Here is a 20,748-nt window from a genome sequence, read left to right as displayed (position 1 = left end):
TAGGAAGAATGGAATCAATCATTTGATTTTAGAGCATGTAATTGGTGTTGGGTAAAGATTGACTACATTTGGCCACCAGAATGAAAGTTTAGTATGTTCTTGAGGTCTGTTTCTAATACTTATTCTTGATAGCTCATTATTTCCATTATCTTAGAAAAAACTAACTTTGAAAGATGTGGCAGTGGCTTCCCATTTTTGCATCAAAATGATGTAATGCGTTTGTTAATTTACTTATTCATTGGCAGTAACATCTTGTGAAGTCTTTCCTTTGCCTCTTAGATGTCTGAGTTCTGCTGTGTATTAGAATTGAACAATCTTGGGGCACCTAGGTGGCTCGGTCAGTTAAGCGTCCAGTGTCAGCTCAGGTCATGATCTCGCTGTTGGAGTTTGAGCCCCATGTTGGGCTCTGTCCTGACCCCTCCCTCACTTGCACTGTCTCTCTCAAAAATAAATACACATTAAAAAAAAAAAAAAGAATTGAACACTTTTTATTATCCCCGAATACCACCCCCCAGAACTTAACTCCTTAAATTTATTTGTTTACATGGCTGTTGTCTCCTGTCAGACTGGGAATGGACTTTGTCTTTTGGCTTTATATACCTACCTGCTAGTATTATTAGGTATATGATAGATGATGTACTAGAAGTGTGTTTTAGTAATTACAACTTCAGTTTCTCTATAGAGAAAAGACCAATTTACACTTGAAGATTGCTATTTCTAAGATAGTTACCCTTTGTCACTTGCTCATACTGGCCTGCTGAGTGCTAATGTGAAACAAGAAAGAAGGGATGGGTTGATGTTAACTAACTTTCTGATTATTTGACAGGTGTGGGATTATGAGACTGGAGATTTTGAGCGAACCCTTAAGGGGCATACAGACTCTGTACAGGATATTTCGTTTGACCACAGTGGCAAGCTTCTGGCTTCCTGTTCTGCAGATATGACCATTAAACTATGGGATTTTCAGGGCTTTGAATGCATCAGAACCATGCACGGTAAGGGGTAGAGGATAATATTTTGATAGTGATTTGTAATGTGACATTCCAGAGAAAAGAATATTGTTTTCTAATAGTGTGCGGGTTCCCTGCATTCGATTCTTAATTGTATCAGTGGAAGAGCATATGATGTGTAGCCCGTGGATAAACCACAGTAGTTGAGAGTTGTTTCAATTATAAGGTTTTAAGTATCTCTTAGTGGTTTATATAAAATACTTAATTCGCTTTCAGGAATATTTTTGGATAAGAAAAATGAAGTTATTGGGGAATTTTTTGTTTTGCTTTTTGTTTTCTCACCTGGGAAACAAGTTCATAGAAAGTGGATACAGTAAAAGCTGGAACCTAGCATTTCTTGCTCACTTTATAATGTTGTACATACACTGTAGAATGTGAGCTTGCTTTCCTGGTTCTTGTCATAGAGACTATTCTCTGAGGCACTTGGGCTTTGTGGGAAGAACATGGGCTTTAGAATCAGATATCTGGGTTCAGATCCCTACTTGTTTACTTGTGGCATTGGGAAATTTCAGCTTCTTTCATATGCAAGGTAGAGGTAATAATACCTGTCATAGGATTGTTGTGAGGATAAAATGAGATCATATACATAAATCATCTTGGTTTAGTATCTGGCACATAAGGGGTGCTCACTAAATAAGGATTTTTGTTGTTTCGTTGACCATGATAAAATTTGAACGTTTGGATTTTGTATAAGGAATACATTCTGTGTTGGTAATAAAAGTTTTTGGTTTTTTTTTTAATAGATAATTCAGTGATGTAAGCTATGTGTTTACATAGGAAGTGTAATTTGAAGGGTGTGTTTCCCCCCAAATTAAATGGGGAAGCTTACCAGTTAAAGGAATTCTGTTGAATCCTTTCCTAAAAACTAGTGTTTATGTTTCTTTAAGTAGCCTGTGTCTTGTTGCTCTGACTTAATGAAGAAGGAAAGTAGGAGATAGAGGCCTCCTGTTACGGAATGAGTAAGTCAAGGGAATAAAAGGCACAGTATGAGGAATATAGTTAAAGACACTGTAATAATGTATAGTGACAGATGGCAGCTACGCTTGTGATGAACATAGCATAATGTATAAACTTCTCAACTGAAACTAATGTAACATTATGTGTCAACTATACTCAAAAACAATTTTTTTTTAAGAAGAGTTCTTGGGGTGCCTGAGTGGCTCAGTCAGTTAAACATCTGACTTTGGCTCAGGTCATGATCTCATACTTTGTGAGTTTAAGCCCCGCGTGGGGCTTTGTGCTGACAGCTCAGAGCCTGGAGCCTGCTTCAGATCCCGTGTCTCCGTCTCTCTCTGCTCATCCCCTGCTAGCACTCTGTCTCTCTCAAAAATAAATAAACATTAAAAAAAAAAAAAAAAAAAGAGTTCTTTCTAACCATTGTATATGTTCCTTAAAATAATGATATTTATGAGGATTCTCTAGGGCTTTTTCCACAAAGGATAACTAATTAGGAATAATGCATATAGAATAATGCATTTCTTTTTTACCCCCATTAACATCAACAACAAAATTTTTTAAACACTATTTTTTTGGGAAATGTTTACCTATTTTGAGGGAGAAGAGAGAGTGAGTGGAGGAGGGGCAGAGAGAGAGGGAGAGAGGAGCCCATCATAAGGCTCAATCCCACGAACCATGAGATCATGACCTGAGCCAAAATCAAGAGTCAAACACTTAACCGACTAGGCCACCCAGATGCCTTGGACCACTGTTTTAAATATGGAACCAAATGTGGGGCTCCTGGGTGGCTTAGTTGGTTAAGCGTCCGCCTTTGGCTCAGGTCGTGATCTCACAGTCTGGGAGTTCGAGCCCTGCATCAGGCTCTGTGCTGACAGCTCAGAGCGTGGAGCCTGCTTCGGAATTTGTGTCTCCCTCTCTCTCTGCCCCTCCCCTGCTCATGCTCTCTTTCTGTCTCAAAAATAAATAAAAACATTTTTAAAAAATTTAAATATGAAACCAAATCTCCATTTTTCTTATTCTTCTGTTTAGCTCTGTAAATCTTATCTCCAATTTATATCTTAGGATATCAACCATGGAAATTTTTGTGTTTTTCTACTGTTCATATATAAACATTCAGCATATTAAAACATCCAAATGCTAATGACACTGATGTTAAAATAGTTTTGTGGTCCTAAATTGAGCTAGCTGCTTTTCATTGTGGATTATTTTAATAAGCTATTATTTTAATAGCTAGCTGCTATTTCATTGTGGATTATTTTATTAAGTTGCTAATTCCTAAACTTTTTTGTGTGTAAATCCAAAGTTTCTTATCAAATTTATTAAAACCCAGTGTATTTAAAGTTGCTGTGGTATTTGAAATCCCATGGTGAAATCTCATGGTAAACTGAGATTTAATTATGCTATAGATCACTTAATACATTGCTGTGTTATGTTTTAGGCCATGACCACAATGTCTCTTCAGTAGCCATCATGCCCAATGGAGATCATATAGTGTCTGCCTCAAGGGATAAAACTATAAAAATGTGGGAGGTGCAAACTGGGTAAGTAGGTTTGGTTGAAATGGTGTCAGCTAAAGAGATATTAAACAACCAAACAAAATGTGTTCTGAACCAGTTATTTTGACTTTAACCCAAAATAATTATGGTGCTGGTTGTGTTATATACTATAAAATGAGGTTTGAATCTCTAAATGTTTCCCAAAAAGGAATAGAGAAATTATTAAAAAAAAAAAAAAAAAAAAAAAAAAAAATTCGTGTCCTCGAGAGCCATTTTCTATGCAATGGCTTATTATCTCTGTGGTCTTCTTTTAGGTGATTTCTCTATGGGTTGAAATAAAATGTAAATAACATTTGTGCAGGTAGGCCCCTGTTAGGCTTAATTTGGTTGTGCTTAGAATCACACATGATTGTTATAATAAAATCTTAACCTACTACTAAGTAGTTTTACCCAGATTAGTAGAGTATGCCTTTGTCTCAACAAAGCTATAAATATTTTTGTTAGGTTTATTGTGTGTGTTTAGTTTTAGAAGATTTTATTTCTCTCTATATTTTACCTTCTAGAATGTGTTGATTGGTTAGCTCCTTAATGATACTTCCATCAGCTTATTTTGACTGATGTTTGATTTTCCGGCCTGTCCCCATCTTTCATTAACCATGAATGTACATTTATTGTGCTGACTCACATATGATTACCCTAACATGGTGCCGTCCTCTTTATTCCAGTACGTACGTAGCTAGTTTTATATTGCTCCTGGGAAGTATCCCAGTGATTGCCATTCATGATGTAGATTATTATTTGTTTTGACAGCTACTGTGTGAAGACATTCACAGGACACAGAGAATGGGTACGTATGGTGCGGCCAAATCAGGATGGCACTCTGATAGCCAGCTGTTCAAATGATCAGACCGTGCGCGTATGGGTCGTAGCAACAAAGGAATGCAAGGCTGAGCTTCGAGAACATGAGCATGTGGTAGAATGTATTTCCTGGGCTCCAGAAAGCTCATATTCTTCCATCTCTGAAGCAACAGGATCTGAGGTATGTGATTTATATATCATTTCATGATTTGATTGCTGGTATCAGAATCTTAGATAACTTCTGATTCTCAGTTTCAGGGCAGTTAATGCATTGAAAAATCTGTATCCCAGAATTCTGAATCTTGAAACTCTTTACTCTTTCGAACTTGCAGAAATGTTTATATTTTTTAACTAGTGATTATTATTGCTGTCAGCTGACCTGTGATTTGGGCTGGGGATGGTGGACCCGCCTGAAGAGTAAAAGTGGTCATTAAATTTATAAGAAATGCCATTGTTGTAAGAGTATAGCAACTGGTGAAAAATAAAACTTATGGGAGAAGTTAAAAGTTACCTTTTAGAAGAATAGCCTTCTTTAATGAGCGTAATTATTTATAAATTTATGGTGGAATGCAGTTCAGTATTTAAATATTTATTTTAAACAGAATTATTTCATATGAAGGCCTCTTGATACTCTTGATCACTAGAAGCACTAGCTGAATCTGTCTGGAGTTTTATTTATTTGTGTGTTTTAAGTTTTTATTTGAATCACCCATCCTCCACCCATCTCCCGTCTGGTAACCATCAGTTTGTTCTCTATAGTTAAGAATCTGTTTCTTGGTTTGTTGCTCTCTTTTTCCCCTCCTTTGCTCATTTAAATTCCACATGCAAGTGAAATCTTACGATATTTGTTTTTCTCTGACTTATTTCACTTAGTATTATACTCTCTAGCTCCATCCATGTCATTGCAAATGGCAAGATTTCATTCTTTTTTGTGGATGAATAATATTCCATTGTGTGTGTATGTATGTATATATATCTTCTTTATCCATTCATCAGTTGATGTACACTTGGGTTGCTTCCATAGCTTGGCTATTATAAACAATGCTGCTGTAAGGGTGCATGTATGTCCCTTTGAATTAGTGGAATTTTTTTTTCTTTCTTTCTTTTTTTTCTTTCTTTCTTTCTTTCTTTCTTTCTTTCTTTTTTTTCTTTCTTTCTTTCTTTCTTTCTTTCTTCCTTCTTTCTTTTTTCTTTTCTCTTCTCTTCTCTTCTCTTCTCTTCTCTTCTCTTCTCTTCTCTTCTCTTCATTTCTTTCTATTCTTTGGGTAAATACCCAGTAGTACAATTTACAATTACTGGATCATAAGCCGTTCTATTTTATACTTTTTGAGGAACTTCCATACTGTTTTCCAGAGTGGCTGCACCAGTTTGCATTCCCACCAATAGTGCAAGAGGGTTCCCCTTTCTCTATGTCCTCGCCAACACCTGTTGTTTCTTGTGTCTTTTATTTTAGCCATTCTGACAGGTGTGAGGGGATACCTCATTGTAGTTTTGATTTGCATTTCCCTAATGATAGTGATGGTGAGCATCTTTTCATACGTGTGTTGGCCAACTGTATGTCTTTGGAGAAGTGTCTGTTCATGTCACCTCATTTTTTAACTGGATTTTTTTTTTTTGGGTGTTGAGTTATAGAAGTTCTTTATATTTTGGGGGTACTAACTCTGTATCAGATATGTCATTTTGCAGATACCTTCTCCCATTCGGTAGGTTGCCTTTTTGTTTTATTGTTTCCTTTGCTGTGCAGGAGCTTTTTATTTTGATATAGTCCCAGTAATTTATTTTTGCTTTTGTTTCTTTTTCTTTGCCTCAGGGGACCTATTTAAAAGAAAAAAGGTGATACAGCCAGTGTCAGAGAAACTACTGCCTATGTTTTCTTCTAGGATTTTTATGATTTCAGATCTTATATTTAGGTCTTTAATCCATTTTGAATTTATTTTTGTGTGTGGTGTAAGAAAGTGGCCCAGTTTCATTCTTTTGCATGCTGCTGTCCAGTTTTCCCAACACCATTTGTTGAAGAGACTATATTTCTCTTTGGATATTCTTTCCAGCTTTGTCAGAGATTAATTGACCATATAATTGTGGGTTTGTTTCTGGATTTTCTATTCTTTTCCATTGATCTATATGTCTATTTTTGTGCCAGTACCATAGTGTTTTGCTTACTACAACTTTGTGATAAAACTTGAAGTCTGGAATTGTGATGCCTCCCCAGCTTTGCTGTTCTTTTTCGGGATTGCTTTGGCTGTTTGGGGTCTTTTTAGACATTTTAACAATATGTGCTCAGTCCGTGAACATGGAATGTCATTCCATTTCTTTGTGTTGTCTTCAATTTCTTTCACCACTGTTTTCTGGTTTTCAGAGTACAGATCTTTCACCTCTTTGGTTAGGTTTATTCCTAGGTATCTTATTATTTTTTGGTGCCATTGTAAATGGGATTGTTTTCTTAATTTGTCTTTCTGTTGCTTCATTATTGGCTTTTAGAAATGCAACAGATTTCTGTACTTTTTTTTTTTTTTTTTGGTATCCTGCAACTTTACTGAATTTGCTTATCAGTTCTAGAAATTTTTTGGTGGAGTCTTTTGGGCTTTCTACTCAGGAGTTTTATATTTCGTCATGGTTCTTAATTTTTACTTTTCATGATTTCATTATTTATGATTAATAACTTAATAATAAATTACAGACTGTTTCTTTGAATAAATTATATGAGCCAAAATTGACCATGTTCCTTTTTTATAGAGACAGTCCTATCGTGGATATTTTAATTATATTTTAATAAATGAATGAAAAGAATCTTCTTCCCCTACCCCCACCCTTCACCCCCCAAAATTAGTTTTCTGAAATGAAACTTCTGTAGTAATCTCTTAAATTTTGGCTGGCTGTTTGGTTGCATTTTCAAATTCTTTTTACTGCCCTCTGGTGGTGGTTACTTACCATGTCATAAAGTTGATTCTGGCTTGGATGTTATATAAAGACTGAATTAGTTTTCAATTTTTTTCTTGATTCCAGAAGTCTTGAGCAATAAATTTATCATCTGTTAGTGTTATAGAAACTGAGTCTTAACCTAAATGGAGATTTTCTATTTTCATATTATCTGGGTCCTTCCTGTGTAGCCTACATATGTCAAAAGACTTGTGTATTTCGATAGAGGAAAATAAAATGAGTAAGTCCTGGAGATCTAATTGTACAGCTTGGTGACTATAGTTAACAATACTGTGTTGTATATACGTGAAATTTGCTAAAAGGGTAGCTCTAAAGTGGGGGATGGTTATACGAGGCAATGGATATGTTAACTAACCTGATTATGATGATCATTTTACCATGTATATGTATCTCAGTATCAAATTGTGTATAGTAAACATACACAATATTTATTTGTCTCCCAAAATTGCATTTCTGTAAAATTGAAAATATAGATCATTGTTAGAAGTCGTCTAAAGTCTTCACTTAACTTCTTACATGGGAAACTTAATTTTTGTATGTTTTCTATAGACTAAAAAAAGTGGCAAGCCTGGGCCATTCTTACTGTCTGGATCCAGAGACAAGACTATTAAGATGTGGGACGTCAGTACTGGCATGTGCCTTATGACCCTAGTAAGTTTGCATAATATTAACTGCTTCTTTTGAAGCTTACTGTGTTTATATTTTGGGGGGTTAGATGCCTTGTGATATCTTACTAAATAATCTGAATTAGTCCAGGCTTTAAAATAACTTCTTTATAAAGATAATTTTTCTTAAACTTTTGTAATTCCATTGTTAACAGTGAAATGAAAGTTATTCCTGTAGGGATGCTTGGATGGCTCAGTAGGTTAAGCTTCCAACTTTGGCTCAGGTCATGATCTCACATTTCATGAGTTTGAGTCCCGCATCAGGCTCTCTGCTTCGGATCCTCGGTCCCTCTCTCTGCTCCTTCCCCACTTGCACTCTTTCTTTCAGAAATAAACACTTAAAAAGATAAAAGAAAATTACTCCTGTAGAATGTCATGTTATAAAAAGGATCTACAAAGCCATTAATGCTAGGAGGGAGATCCTAGCTCACTTTATCTTTAAAAATTCTATATCTCCTATGGGGAAAAATAGTATTATTACAGACCCATTCATTTTTTAAAGTGTTTGATTCTGTATTTCACTGTATTTAATTTTAATATGAATCTTATTGACATATTTGTTCTTCTTTATTTGTTTTATTTTACCATTATGACGTTAATGTTGTTACCTAGCTTTACGGCTTAGAAATGTTGATTTCATTTTCAGGAGCGCCAGTATTTAATATTAGGATATATAAATGATAGTACAAGATTGTGGGCATTTTTATTTGCCTAAGGGAGCAATAAGGGGATCTGTGGGCATTAACAATTTTTGTTAATTAACAATTTTTGTAATTTGGCATCCGTTTGTTTTAGAGACGTTTTAGGTACTAACCATACCTTGAAGTGATGGTCTCTGTAAGATATGGTAGACACGTTGGAAGTATCATCAAGAATTGATTAGAAAATTAAACTCTCCTCTAATAGTATTCTGAGCTGAGTTCAGATACACTGTATCACTATTTAAAAAGGTGATCTGCAGAGCTACCTGGCTGGCTCAGTCGGTAGAGCATGCGGCTCTTGATCTCAGGATTATGTGTTTGGGACCCACATTTGGGTGTAGAGACTGCTTAAAAATAAAATCTTAGGGGCACCTGGGTGGCTTGGTCTGACTTTGAGTGTCTGACTTTGGCCCAGGTCATGATCTCACGATTTGTGAATTTGAGCCCGCGTCAGGTTCTCTGCTGTCAGCACAGAACCCATTTCGAATCCTCTGTCTCCCTCTCTCTCTGACTCTCTTTCAAAAAAGAATATTTAAAATAAAATCTTAAAGAAAAGAAGGAAAGCATGTGCTCTCCTCCCCTGTAAGAACAGAGGTCACCTTAATTTCTCCCGAGGTTTCTGGCTCCTGTTTTTCACCTGAAGGATAGTACTTTTTACTGCTTTATTTTGGTGTAGCCATGGAAATGTGATTTTGTATTTTACTTTTAAAATACATTTTGTATTGGGGCGCCTGGGTGGCTCAGTCAGTTAACCATCCAACTTTGACTCAGGTCACGATCTCTCAGTTCATGAGTTTGAGCCCTGCATCAGGCTTTGTGCTGACAGCTCAGAGCCTGCTTCTGATTCTGTACCTCTCTCTCTCTCTCTCTTTCTCTCTCTCTCTCTCTCTCTCTCTCTCTCTCTCTCTCTCTCTCTCTCTCTCTCTCTCCCTCCCTCCCCTGCTGACACTGTCTCTCTCTCTCTCCCTCAAAAATAAATAAACATTAAAAAAAATTGTTTTAAATAGATTTTTGTACTTAACTTTTGTTGAGACTTCTACCTCTCGTCATTGGTGACTTTTATAGGTCACTACAGTAGAACAAAGTATTTTATTTATTTATTTAAGTTTATTTTGAGAGAAAGTGGGTGCAGGGCAAGGGCACAGAGAGAGTGGAAGAATCTCAAGCAGGCTCCACACTGTCCGTGCAGAGCCTGATGTGGGGCTGGATCCCACGAACTGTGAGCTCATGACCTGGGCTGAAACCAAGAGTTGGATGCTTACCCGACTGAGCCATCCAGGCACCCTGGTCAAAGAATATGTTACGTTGGTCATCTGTCTTTTTTTGTTTTTCTTTCTTCTTTCTTTTTATTTTTTTTTTATAAACTCCCCTTGGGTTCTTTTATAAAAGCAGTATGGTTATTTACATTATAGAAAAATTAGAAATATACAGAAAAGCTAAAAGAAGAAAATAAAAGTCACCCATATACAGCTCTGTCATACCTAATAAAACCTACCAAGTTTGTTTAATTATTTACTTATTTTGAGAGAGAGAGCAAGCAGGGTAGGGGCAGAGAGAGAAGGAGACAAAGGATCTGAAGCGGACTCTGTGCTGACAGTAGAGAGCCCAATGCAGGGCTCAAACTCACCAACCGTGAGATCATGACCTGGGCAATGTCAGAAACTTAACTAACTGAACCATCCAGGTGCCCCTCTTTTCTTTTTTTTTTTTAAAGTAATTTTTTTTATGTTTGAGAGGGAGATGGAGTACAGGCAGGGGAGGGGCAGAGAGAGAGGGAGACACAGAATCTGAAGCAGGCTCCAGGCTCTGAGCTATCAGCACAGAGCCTGGTGTGGGGCTCAAACTCAGAGTGCGAAATCATGACCTGAGCTGTGAAGTTGGACACTTAACTGACTGAGCCACCCAGATGCCCCTCCCCCCAACCCCCCACCTGCTTTTTTTAAAATGTTTATTTATTTTTGAAAGAGAGAGAATCCAAAGCAGGCTCCAGGCTCCGAGCTGTCAGCACAGAGCCCAATGTGGAACTCAAACTCATGAACCATGAGATCATGACCTGAGCCGAAGTCAGACACATAGACCATTGACTGAATCACCTAGGCGCCCCTACCAAGTTTTCTTTTTTTAGTCTAGGGTTGTCCAGTAGAACTCTCTGTGATGATGTTCTGTATCTGTACTATCCATCATTATAGCTACTAGCCACATGCAGCTGTTGAGCTCTTGAAATGTGGGTAATGAGACTGAGGACTCAATTGCTGATAGTATTAATATTTTAGTTTATATTTTAAAAACTACATGTGACTAAATGGCTACCCTGTTGGACTGTTCAGCACCAAGCCATTGTCTTAAATTTCTATGTAGAGGAATATGGTGGATATATATTTGGCTCCAAATATTTTAACATATATCTCCTAAGAATAAAGAATAACACCTTTATTCTTAAGTTTCTTGATTATACTCAAGAAACTTAACATTGGGGTGCCTGACCGACGCAGTCGGTAGAGCACATGACTCTTGATCTTGGGGTCATGAGTTTGAGACCCACATTGGGCGTAGACATTAAAAACATGATTAAAAAAAAGAAAAGAAACTTACCATTCATACTACATATTCACATTTTCTCTAGTTATCCACTAGTGCCCTTTATAACTGTATTGTAGCCACCACCCAGGAGCCAGTCAAGCATCACACATAATATTTACTGGTCATGCCTTATTAGTTTCCAGTTTCCTTTAATCTAGAAAAATTCCCTACACTTTTTTGGGGGGATGTGGGGTTCTTTTTTGGCACTGATGTTTTGGGTACATGTAGCTTCACTGCTTTGAGTAATGACTGAACTATTTTCTTCGATGCCGTTTAAATATTTTATCCCTTTATTAAGTTGAACACCTTTTGTTTTTAAGGTGGGTCATGATAACTGGGTACGTGGAGTTCTGTTCCATTCTGGGGGAAAGTTTATTTTGAGTTGTGCTGATGACAAGACCCTCCGTGTGTGGGATTACAAGAACAAGCGATGCATGAAGACCCTCAATGCGCATGAACACTTTGTTACCTCCTTGGGTATGTACGAGTAAGGAGATTTCTTAACAAGTAGATTTTGGAGTGCGAGACACAAACAGTTTTATGTAATCATGAGGAATTTTCCAGGTAAGAAATGACCTGTGCTTTCAGGACAGACTAGAGAAGACAGTTTAAAAACTTTGTGGATTCCTACTATTTGTTTTAAATTCTCCTTTCCTTAACTCTCTCTTTCCATCATCAGCCTTATAATAAAAAAAAATTACTTTCTCCATTGCACAACATTGGTTTTGGAAACTAGGATTGTGAAGAGGATGCTTACTAACCACTCTGATGGGTAATTTTCTTCCCCTACTAGTTTGTAAGTTTCTCAAAGGAAATCTTACTCAGCCTTTTTCCCTCCGGCAGGTTTATACTCTCATGTACTGGGGACTCACTGAATTAAGTCTAATAAACAGCCTCAGTGTCATCTAGACCTAAATCTAGAATATAAGATAGTGAATACATTAAAAATATAATACACCCAGGGTATGATGGATCTAATGATAAAAATAAAGCCTCAGTAGAATAGGACCAATGCCTACCTCATAGGATTGTTAAAAGAATTAAACATGAATATAATGCATTAGTACTAAGCCTGGAACATAGTAAGTTAAGTAAGTAGATACATTAGAGCTACCCTTGTTGTTAGATTCGAGTGAAACATTCAGCCTTAGTTGGGATGGGGGTAATGGGCGTAGGTATTTTTATTGAAGTGTTAATACAGGATTTAATCATTAAGTCTCAGCTTCGCTAACCCAGGGGTGTATGTGTGGGTGTGTATAGAAAAAAATGAGCATTCCTGGCACTTGGACTTGCTTATTTTGTGGCTTGTTAAAAATTTTATCTGCGTTTAAAATAAGCCTTTTCTTTTTCTTTCAGATTTCCATAAGACGGCACCATATGTGGTTACTGGCAGTGTAGATCAAACAGTAAAGGTGTGGGAGTGCCGTTGATTGAGTCTCATTTGGCCCCTCCTCCCATTTTTCCTCTGGATGCACTCTGATGATACCATGGTTACCCCATTGAGCTCTGTTTAAATAAATATTGTCCTTTCATGTAAATTATTCTGGATGTAGATTGAGCTTATTAAATGTTACACACAAAGTATTCATGCATGGTGAATCCAAATTGTATACTGTAAATTTACATACGTTGTCTAGAAGTACCATAGGGTTTAAAAACCTGGGCTGGCATTGGTCACACCAGGCCTAAGAAGGCAGAAGTTGAATAAATTGAACTAGGGCACTAAACTGAATAGTTGACAGTGTCATTTTATGTTGGATTATTAATTCCTGTTTTTCTTTCTGCTATCTGTTGGTGCCTGACTTGATGGCCTCATTTGGGGAAAAGTGGTGATTATTAGGGCTTTTTCTGAAATGTGTATCTATGTAACATCACTTAAGTGTGCTTAATAAATCTTCTTTAAGGATGTTAGATGATAAGGCTACAATTCAAAATCTTCTGAACCATCTATGTAATTAATGGGGATTACACATTGGAATTTTTGTCATGACACATTTGCCAAATCAATAGGACACATTTGTTTTGGCAGCCTATCAGGCAGAGGCTAGTGGTATATTTATGTACGGAAATGACTGTAAATCTCAAATAAGAAAAATCTCAGCAGCTAATAGCAAATCATTTCTTTCATTTGGGTCCTAATGCTTTGTAAACAGGTTGAAAAACACTGTAATTCTCTAAGCTTCTATTTTTCACACTAGACACACTTGTAGTTGTCTTCTCCATGCTGTTAGACTGTGCAGTGACGTGACTCCCAAGTAGAATTTAATCTTCCCGTTGAGTGTGTCATGGTACAAATCACTATTTGTTTTCGATGTTCTTTAGGGATGTGCAATGTGCATTACATAATGACAAATACGGAAAAGGTTATGTTTGCCCATCTGAAGGGAGTGGGAGAAATACAGCAGTTTGTTCTTCAACACAAATCTGATACTGATTTGAACTGTATTTAACTTACAAGTTGAAAACAAGACAGGGTTTAATGGAGCATGCATAAAAATGTACTGTGTTTTCACCTTTTGTTTATATATAAATGTTATATGGGCCTATCTGTAAGTGGATAAGTCTGTATATGTATATCACACACATACAACCTCCATATCCTTGGATCCTGGGCTTTCGAAGAAGTGCTAAAATGTACAAGTAGAATAAATTTTGCCGTGGAGTACCATGCTTTAGAACAAACCCTTTTTGATCCTAATGCTTCTGAAAACTAGGTCTGACTCTGTGGGAATTGTTCCCAGCTAAAAGGAAAAGCACCCCCCGCCCCATTTGGCTGTTCAGCATTTTATGCATCCTTGATATATTGTATATTGTGATCCAAAGTTACTACAAGTAGGCTTAAGAGAATTTTTATCTATGACTTTGGAAACAATATTTCATTGCAGATTATTAAATAATTCTATTGCTTAGCTAACCAACAGCTTTTTTTTAAAGGTCATTTGAAAAGTTAACAGAACAGTGAAATAACAAGACAGTTTAACAAAGAAACTTACTCTGAATTGCATTTTATTCATTTGCGTAATGTGATTTTTAAAATGTCCCTTTTAGTATTTAATGGAAATTTGGTTCTTGAAAAAGACAAAGGGTTAGAGTTAATGTCCTGTAGATACACACACAGAGACTAGGCCTTACGTTTACTAGAAGCAGCTTTACGTCTAACTTGTGTCTTTTTGTTTGTTTGCTTTGTTTTTAATAATTCCTGAGAGACGTCTCTGGAAGGAAAAGTGTTTTGAGAACTAATGGCTACTTTTGAAGACAAAAATTACAACTTAAGCTAATTCCTTACATACAGTAGAATAACTTTCAGGACAATATTGCCTCACAACCCTGCTCACATTGAGAAGTCTTTTTTGTTTGTTTCTTTTTAGCTGTTCTGACTGGATTTTTCTACAAATGCTATGGAAGATATCTTTGTTCTCGTTTGCTGCTATTTCCTGTCCTATTTTAAGAAATATAAATACATAGAAATGGTGCATCTTAACATTTGTTTGTACATGTATAAATGTCTTGTATTTTAATTCATTTTTAGCATGTAGCAACACGAATTGTTTAAGGGTAAGCCACAACATCTAGAAATCACTCATAGATACGAACAATAAAGGAAAAAAATGGTACCGATTTAGGAGGAAACAAAGCTGCTGTCCACTGGGTTTTCCCCCCTGCAGCACACAGTGACTTTCATTGACGAAGGAGGAGAAACAATATTACTCTGTAAACAAAGTTATCCTTACTTGGGAGATTGCCACAGCCTGCTGCTTATTTGAGTTACCAGACATCCTCCGTTTAAGAAGCAGCAAACATTGAATCTCAGGGATGGTCCTCAACTGGATCCAAATGTAACGAGCCCTGTTTGAATAATGAAGGGGGGTGGGGGAGAGTGGATCCATCCATAATCCGGAATCGGATGTGCAGCGGTTTCCTGCACTGTCGTTTGACGCTGCCCTGTTGATGCCCTTTCTTCCTGTTTCCTCCGTTTTCTCTGTCTGCTGTCTAACCCTGTGCCTTGCCTGGGATAAGTACAATGATGAGGTTACTGGTTTGGATTGTAAGTAGAGGAATTTATTAACTGGTTTAGAGGTTCACTGCTGCTTTGTCACTTTCTCAATCAAATTGGTCACTTAATTTAAGAAATAAAAAGCTGGTAGAATTGCATCCTCAGATGATTATTTGACTTTGTGTGTGTGAAAAGACATTCCAGTGCCACCCTGATATAATGTGCCCAAGAAGTCCTAGCTGCACTCTTGGAAGTGCCAGCCACAGAAACTGTGGTTTAGACGTTGCTTGGAGAATAGTTGCTTTTTGACATGGCATCTTGCACTTTAGGAGACTAAGACCGTCCTGTTTTGTCTGTGTGTGGTGTGACCAATGGTGTGCCCAGAGCACTGCTCTAAAAATCACTAGTGTTAGCAAGTCGTCCAGGCTGTGGAGCGCTCGCTGTAGTCTTCGGAAGCTTTGGCTCTAGATCACCAAGCCCAGTCTCCTTACTGTCAGTGCCCTGCTCTCCTGTTTGCCTCTTTCTGTTTCTGTGTGAACTTCCAGGTAAAATCACGCATTAAATAGTTTTCTTTTAAATTCACTTAAAGAAAAACTATTTAAAAGTAAAGGATATTTTGTTTTGTTGACAGTGGTGGCTTGATAATCCTTAAGCAACTGAAGTTAAAATTGTTGAAGGAAAAGGCACTTAAAATGGTTACTCTTTCTGTCCAGCTGTATATAAGTCCAATGTGTTAATTAATCTAGATGATGCAAAGAAGAATCTCCTGGTAGAGAAGCAACATGTACAAAATTGGTGAAAAAGGTTTTTGGGGTTTTTTTTTGTTTTTTTTTGGGGGGTTTTTTTTTTTTTTTTTTTTTCTTTTCAGTGGGGGGGGGGGAGGGCAAGCTGGATTTACAAGTCACAACTGGACTGGACTGGCCTTTTTATCTTTCCACTATATCATGTAAGTAGCTGCTTTCTTGTCCTGCCTATCCTTCAGGCATCCCTAAAGCTCACTCTGAAGATGATAGAAACAAACACAAAATCTTCGAGTTAGAAGTTGATCTGACACTGACATGAAGGCAAGCATTGATTTCATATGAATGTTGCAGAGGTGGTGGTGATTGGAGAAAACAGTTCCCAGATTGTAAGAGTTAACTGAAGATATTGACACAATTAAAAAATCAGTAAAGGAATGTATATAATATTGCTCTTGTGTTTTACAGTAAGATTTGTTGCTCTCAGACTGTGTAAAACAAAATTTATTCATGTTTTCTGCATATTAAAAAATCCTATTGTACCAATTGGTAAACTATTAAATGCCTATAAAACTAGATGTGATTTTTTTTTTTTTTTTTTTTTTTTGGTGTCCCTGTGCAGAGACTTAAAGCTTTTTAGTGGAGTCCTCATTGGAGATGGGGCTGTGTTCAACACCTGTCGTAGAGTCAGATGCAAATTGGTGGCAGGGCCTTGATGGAAGTCTTTTTCTCTAGGGCAGCGGTGGCACTGCCTTTACTGTCTGCTTCCTTCACCTTATTAGGAGATCAGGAGCGAGGAGTGGTGGCTGCAGGAGCTCTTGCCATGGTGGTGGACTTGCAGAGCTCAGACTGTTCTCTGAGGCACCACCCTCCCCTCCAGCAGCCCTTTCCGACAGGGACTCATCTGCCCAGGCACCGGAGAGCTGATGATGCCAGGAATGACTTGTTGTAAGCCGCAAAAAAAATCTCCCCCCAAGAAGACTTGCCCCTCTTGTGGTCAGGGCCCAGAGATAAGGGTCCTGTCCCCTTTGTTCTGTTAATGAATGAGCCTCTTGTTCTGGCCAGTGGTCTTGGATTCTTGGAAGATTCTAAGTATTTTAAATTTGGGTTGAAATGTCAAAATCCTCTTCACTCTTGCCCCAGATGCCCCATGGCTTTCCCTCTGCTTTATACATGTTGCCTATGACCTACCTTCCGTCCCCTACTACCGCTCGGCACCTGTAGTGGCCATGAAGTCTCCAGCCTTTTTCATGTATTAAGGACAAGTTGAATGATGTGGCTCTTCCAGCCCGGTTGTTTTCTTGCCTTCTGTTGGGAGTAGCCTCTCCCCTACCTCCCCACCCCCACATGGGGAGCTGGGCCAAGAGCAACAAAAGTAATTTGCTTAGTTCGAGTTTTCTGGCTTTTGCAGCTTTTCCCTTTCCCCGCAGGGTTCCTCTTTACCCCAGCTCAAGATGCAGAAGGTGAGCCTGACCACTCTCCCTAGGGGTAGGGAATCCTAGCTGTAGTGTCATGATTCTGAAATGCAGGTAGCTATTCAAAACTAACTCACTGGTCTATCACATCAAGCTTCCAATATTCATGGTTGGGTGTGTCCCCGAGGTAGGATGAGGGATAGGAAATGGAAGACTTGATGGAGAAATGGTGCTGCATCCTAGATGTGGCAGCTCTGTCGCTGTTTCGGCTTTGGTTTGCGTGCAATTTTTTACTGCTGAGAGACCTACCAGAATTCTCTAGGAAAATGACTCTCAGTGTTTCCCAGCAGGCCAGCAGCAGCACTTGGGAACTCATTAGAAATGCAAGCTCTTGAGCTCCAGCTCAGACATACTCTATCTGAAACATCTATCTGAAAAATCTGTTTTAACCAGCCACCCAAATGATTCTGATGCAGGTTCAAGCTTGAAAACCACTAATTCAAGCAACTTCTCCTTGAATAAGAAATTGGGACGAGTGGCCCCACAGCTATGATGTGAATTCTTGATCGCCATCACTTTGACACGTGGAGTTTTGCCTTTGTGAATATTCTGTATGATCGTTCCTACTTGGGTTGCTAGCCTTTCAATAAAAGTGGAGGGGCTGGCTCAGTTGGAGAAGCATGTGACTGACTCTTGCGGTCGTGAGTTCCAGCTCCATGTTGGGCATAGACTTTAAAAAATTTAAAAATAAAAGCGCAGGGGCACCTGGGTGGCTCAGTCGGTTAAGCGTCCGACTCGATTTTGGCTCAGGTCATGATCTCACAGTTGTGGGTTCAAACCCCAAGTGCTGATGGTGCAGAGCCTGCTTGGGATTCTCTGCCCCAGACAAAAAGTGGAGGTGGAGGGACTAGGGGAGGGAAAATAACCTAACATTTTGAATGCTTCTTAGGTGCCAACACCCTTATTTTCAACACACTTATTCTCCCTGCTGGTAGACAGTAGTACATTTCTATGGGCAAGAAAACAGGTTCACTTGAGGTGAGGACATAGAGCAAGGGTATTAAGCTAATCTAGAGTTGAGACTCAAACCCAAATGCACATGTTCTTTCCTTTATCTGGTTCTGCCCGTGTTAAGCATCTTATTAGCTAAGTGTAAGGACCTTGTGACATCTTTCATTCAACTTGTTAACCTTCAGTAATGCAGGAATGACCCTCATCCCATCCCTGAGGCCCTCTACCACTGGCACCATGTGGGAGGGCCATTAGGAAGGGGTGGAGCTTGGGAATCCGTAAGCAAGGATTATCCTTGCTTACGCTTGTAATTTAGGAAAAACTCCTGGGGCGCCTGGGTGCCTCAGTCGGTTAAGCATCTGACTCTGGGTTTCAGCTCAGGTCACAAGCTCCAGTCTTGTGTTGGGCTCTGTGCTGGCAGCTTGAAGCCTGCTTGGGTTTCTCTCTCTCTGCCCCTCCCCTACCCATTCTCTCCTTCTCAAAAATAAACATGAAAGATTTTTTTTTTTTAAAAAGGAAAGCTCCTAAGCCATTCTATATGAGGTGACTTTATTAGGATAATTGGGTCCTGCATGGTCTGCATCTCGGTGTTATTTTTTTAGTGTCTTTTCTAAGCAATGGGTTTGCCTATTTAGTGGGGGTATTTCAGTTTGCATCTGAGGAGGGCCACTTGTTCTCTGTAGGTGTCCTGATTATGCCTGCCTTGTTTGATTTGACAGTTTAGACTCTGGCAGCAGGAATGTGGAAATCCGCTTATTCTCAGCTTCAGGATATATAGGAATTCCTCGGTGAAGTCCAAGTTCTTCCCAATACTCATTTCACAATGGCAGTTTGGAGGGCAGGAGTGGAGACAGATGATACAATCTTAAAAGCTTAATTTGGTGATAATAGTTTTTTTGTTTTTGTTTTTTAAGATATTTAACTTGGAAAAGTAACATGCATATGTTAAAAAACCCAAATACAGAGTTTTGGAAAGCGAAAGGCTAGCATGGCATCCTTGAGAGGGGAGTTGTGGCTCACACAAATTAATTTCAGATCCTGAACAGCTGCCCATCAACACAGACCAGGACCCAAAATGCTAGTTCTCACGCTAACCCTTTCTGGACACCATTCTTCACCCTTTTTTTTAAAAAAAAATTATAATCTGCCAACTAAGACAAGGGAAAAGGGTGGATTTCACATTTAGAGGCTTTTGTTTCCTTTAAACAGTCCCTTGTCATCTGGGTTGTCAAAAGGTAGCAGACAGCACTAATACACGTGAGGGATCAACCATGAAAACAGGCCTCTCAGGTGACTGGTAGGTACAGTGGTAATTAAACCCGATCCATTCCCCAGGTTTCCAAGACGATGCCCCCATTCGAGAAGTGCCATGGAACACATGGCTGGTGTTCACAGGATAAAGGCTATAGGAAGGAATGTTCAGAACACGACCTTGAGACTGTCAAGGAAAGTGGTGGGGGGGTGTGGGGAGCAAGCAAACATCAAGCATCAATGGTGACTCGATGGCATTGCTTAGAAAATTTCAAGGTCGGAGGCGCCTGGGTGGCTCAGTTGGTTAAGCGTCCGACTCTTGATCTAGGCTCAGGTCGTGATCTCATGATTTTTGTGAGTTCGAGCCCCACATCGGGCTCTATGTTGACAGCGTGGACCCCGCCTGGGATTCTCTGTCCTCTCCCCTGTCTCTCCCCTACTTGCACTGTTTTGCTCTCTCTCAAAATAAAACGTATTAAAAAAATTTAAAAAACACCTCAAGGTCAAGAATGTCTTCAGTTGGCTCAGGAAAAGGAACAGATGTTAGAACTTCATTTTTCTTTTCAGAGAATATCAGACACACACACACACACACACACACACACACACACACACACACACTCTCCAAGAATTCAAAAAGATACTGAAGTATGCATGTTGCTGAGCCCACCCGCTCAAGCTGGCCAACAGCAGCCACCAGTTATGAGACCTCCCCTCTTCTGGGCAGCAGGCCCCTCACAGGCACCCTCCCATCTCCGAGGCCCTGCCCCTCGAGCCCACCTACATGGTAACCCCTTTCCCTGAGACCTGGCTGACCTGAAACTTAACCCTAGGGTGGCAACCCTCAGACCCGCCTCCATTCCAGGGCTCCTAGTCCCTTGGGGGGTACTCCCAGTTCTCCTGACTCCGACGAAGGGACAAGAGTAGATGCCACAAATCTGGTGTTCAGCAACCCATCCGGGCCAGCAGGCACAGGGCCTGGGCCCCCACCCCACAGCACCCCTCACCCCAACTGGCCGTCACTCTAACACGTACCACACGCAGCTCTATGGAGGAGAGATTCCCAGCCTCTAATTCTGTGACCAACAGGTGACATTTATCTGTTGGGCCATTCTTCTGGGTCTAATGACTGG

The 20,748-nt window shown here is 39.1% G+C and overlaps 1 protein-coding gene across 4 annotated transcripts in view; it reads left to right on the top strand.

The window, feature by feature from the left end:
- Positions 1–16,514, top strand: part of PAFAH1B1 (platelet activating factor acetylhydrolase 1b regulatory subunit 1) — a 77,571-nt gene extending 61,057 nt beyond the window's left edge. For all 4 annotated transcript variants that reach the window (XM_053893083.1, XM_053893084.1, XM_053893085.1 and 1 more), the window contains 6 exons: positions 827–995; positions 3,406–3,508; positions 4,274–4,502; positions 7,808–7,909; positions 11,525–11,681; positions 12,561–16,514. In XM_053893083.1, the coding sequence (XP_053749058.1) occupies positions 827–995; positions 3,406–3,508; positions 4,274–4,502; positions 7,808–7,909; positions 11,525–11,681; positions 12,561–12,634 (834 nt within the window). In that variant the 3' untranslated portion in view covers positions 12,635–16,514. The remainder of the gene's footprint in view (positions 1–826; positions 996–3,405; positions 3,509–4,273; positions 4,503–7,807; positions 7,910–11,524; positions 11,682–12,560) is intronic.
- The last annotated feature ends 4,234 nt before the right edge of the window (positions 16,515–20,748 follow it).

This window comes from Panthera pardus, unplaced genomic scaffold (assembly GCF_024362965.1).
Source record: "Panthera pardus isolate Hobbes unplaced genomic scaffold, ASM2436296v1 HiC_scaffold_3, whole genome shotgun sequence".
NCBI classification, from domain to species: Eukaryota; Metazoa; Chordata; class Mammalia; order Carnivora; family Felidae; genus Panthera; species Panthera pardus.
Note: the sequence above shows the minus strand (reverse complement) of the source record. Positions and strands in the feature narration are given on the sequence as shown.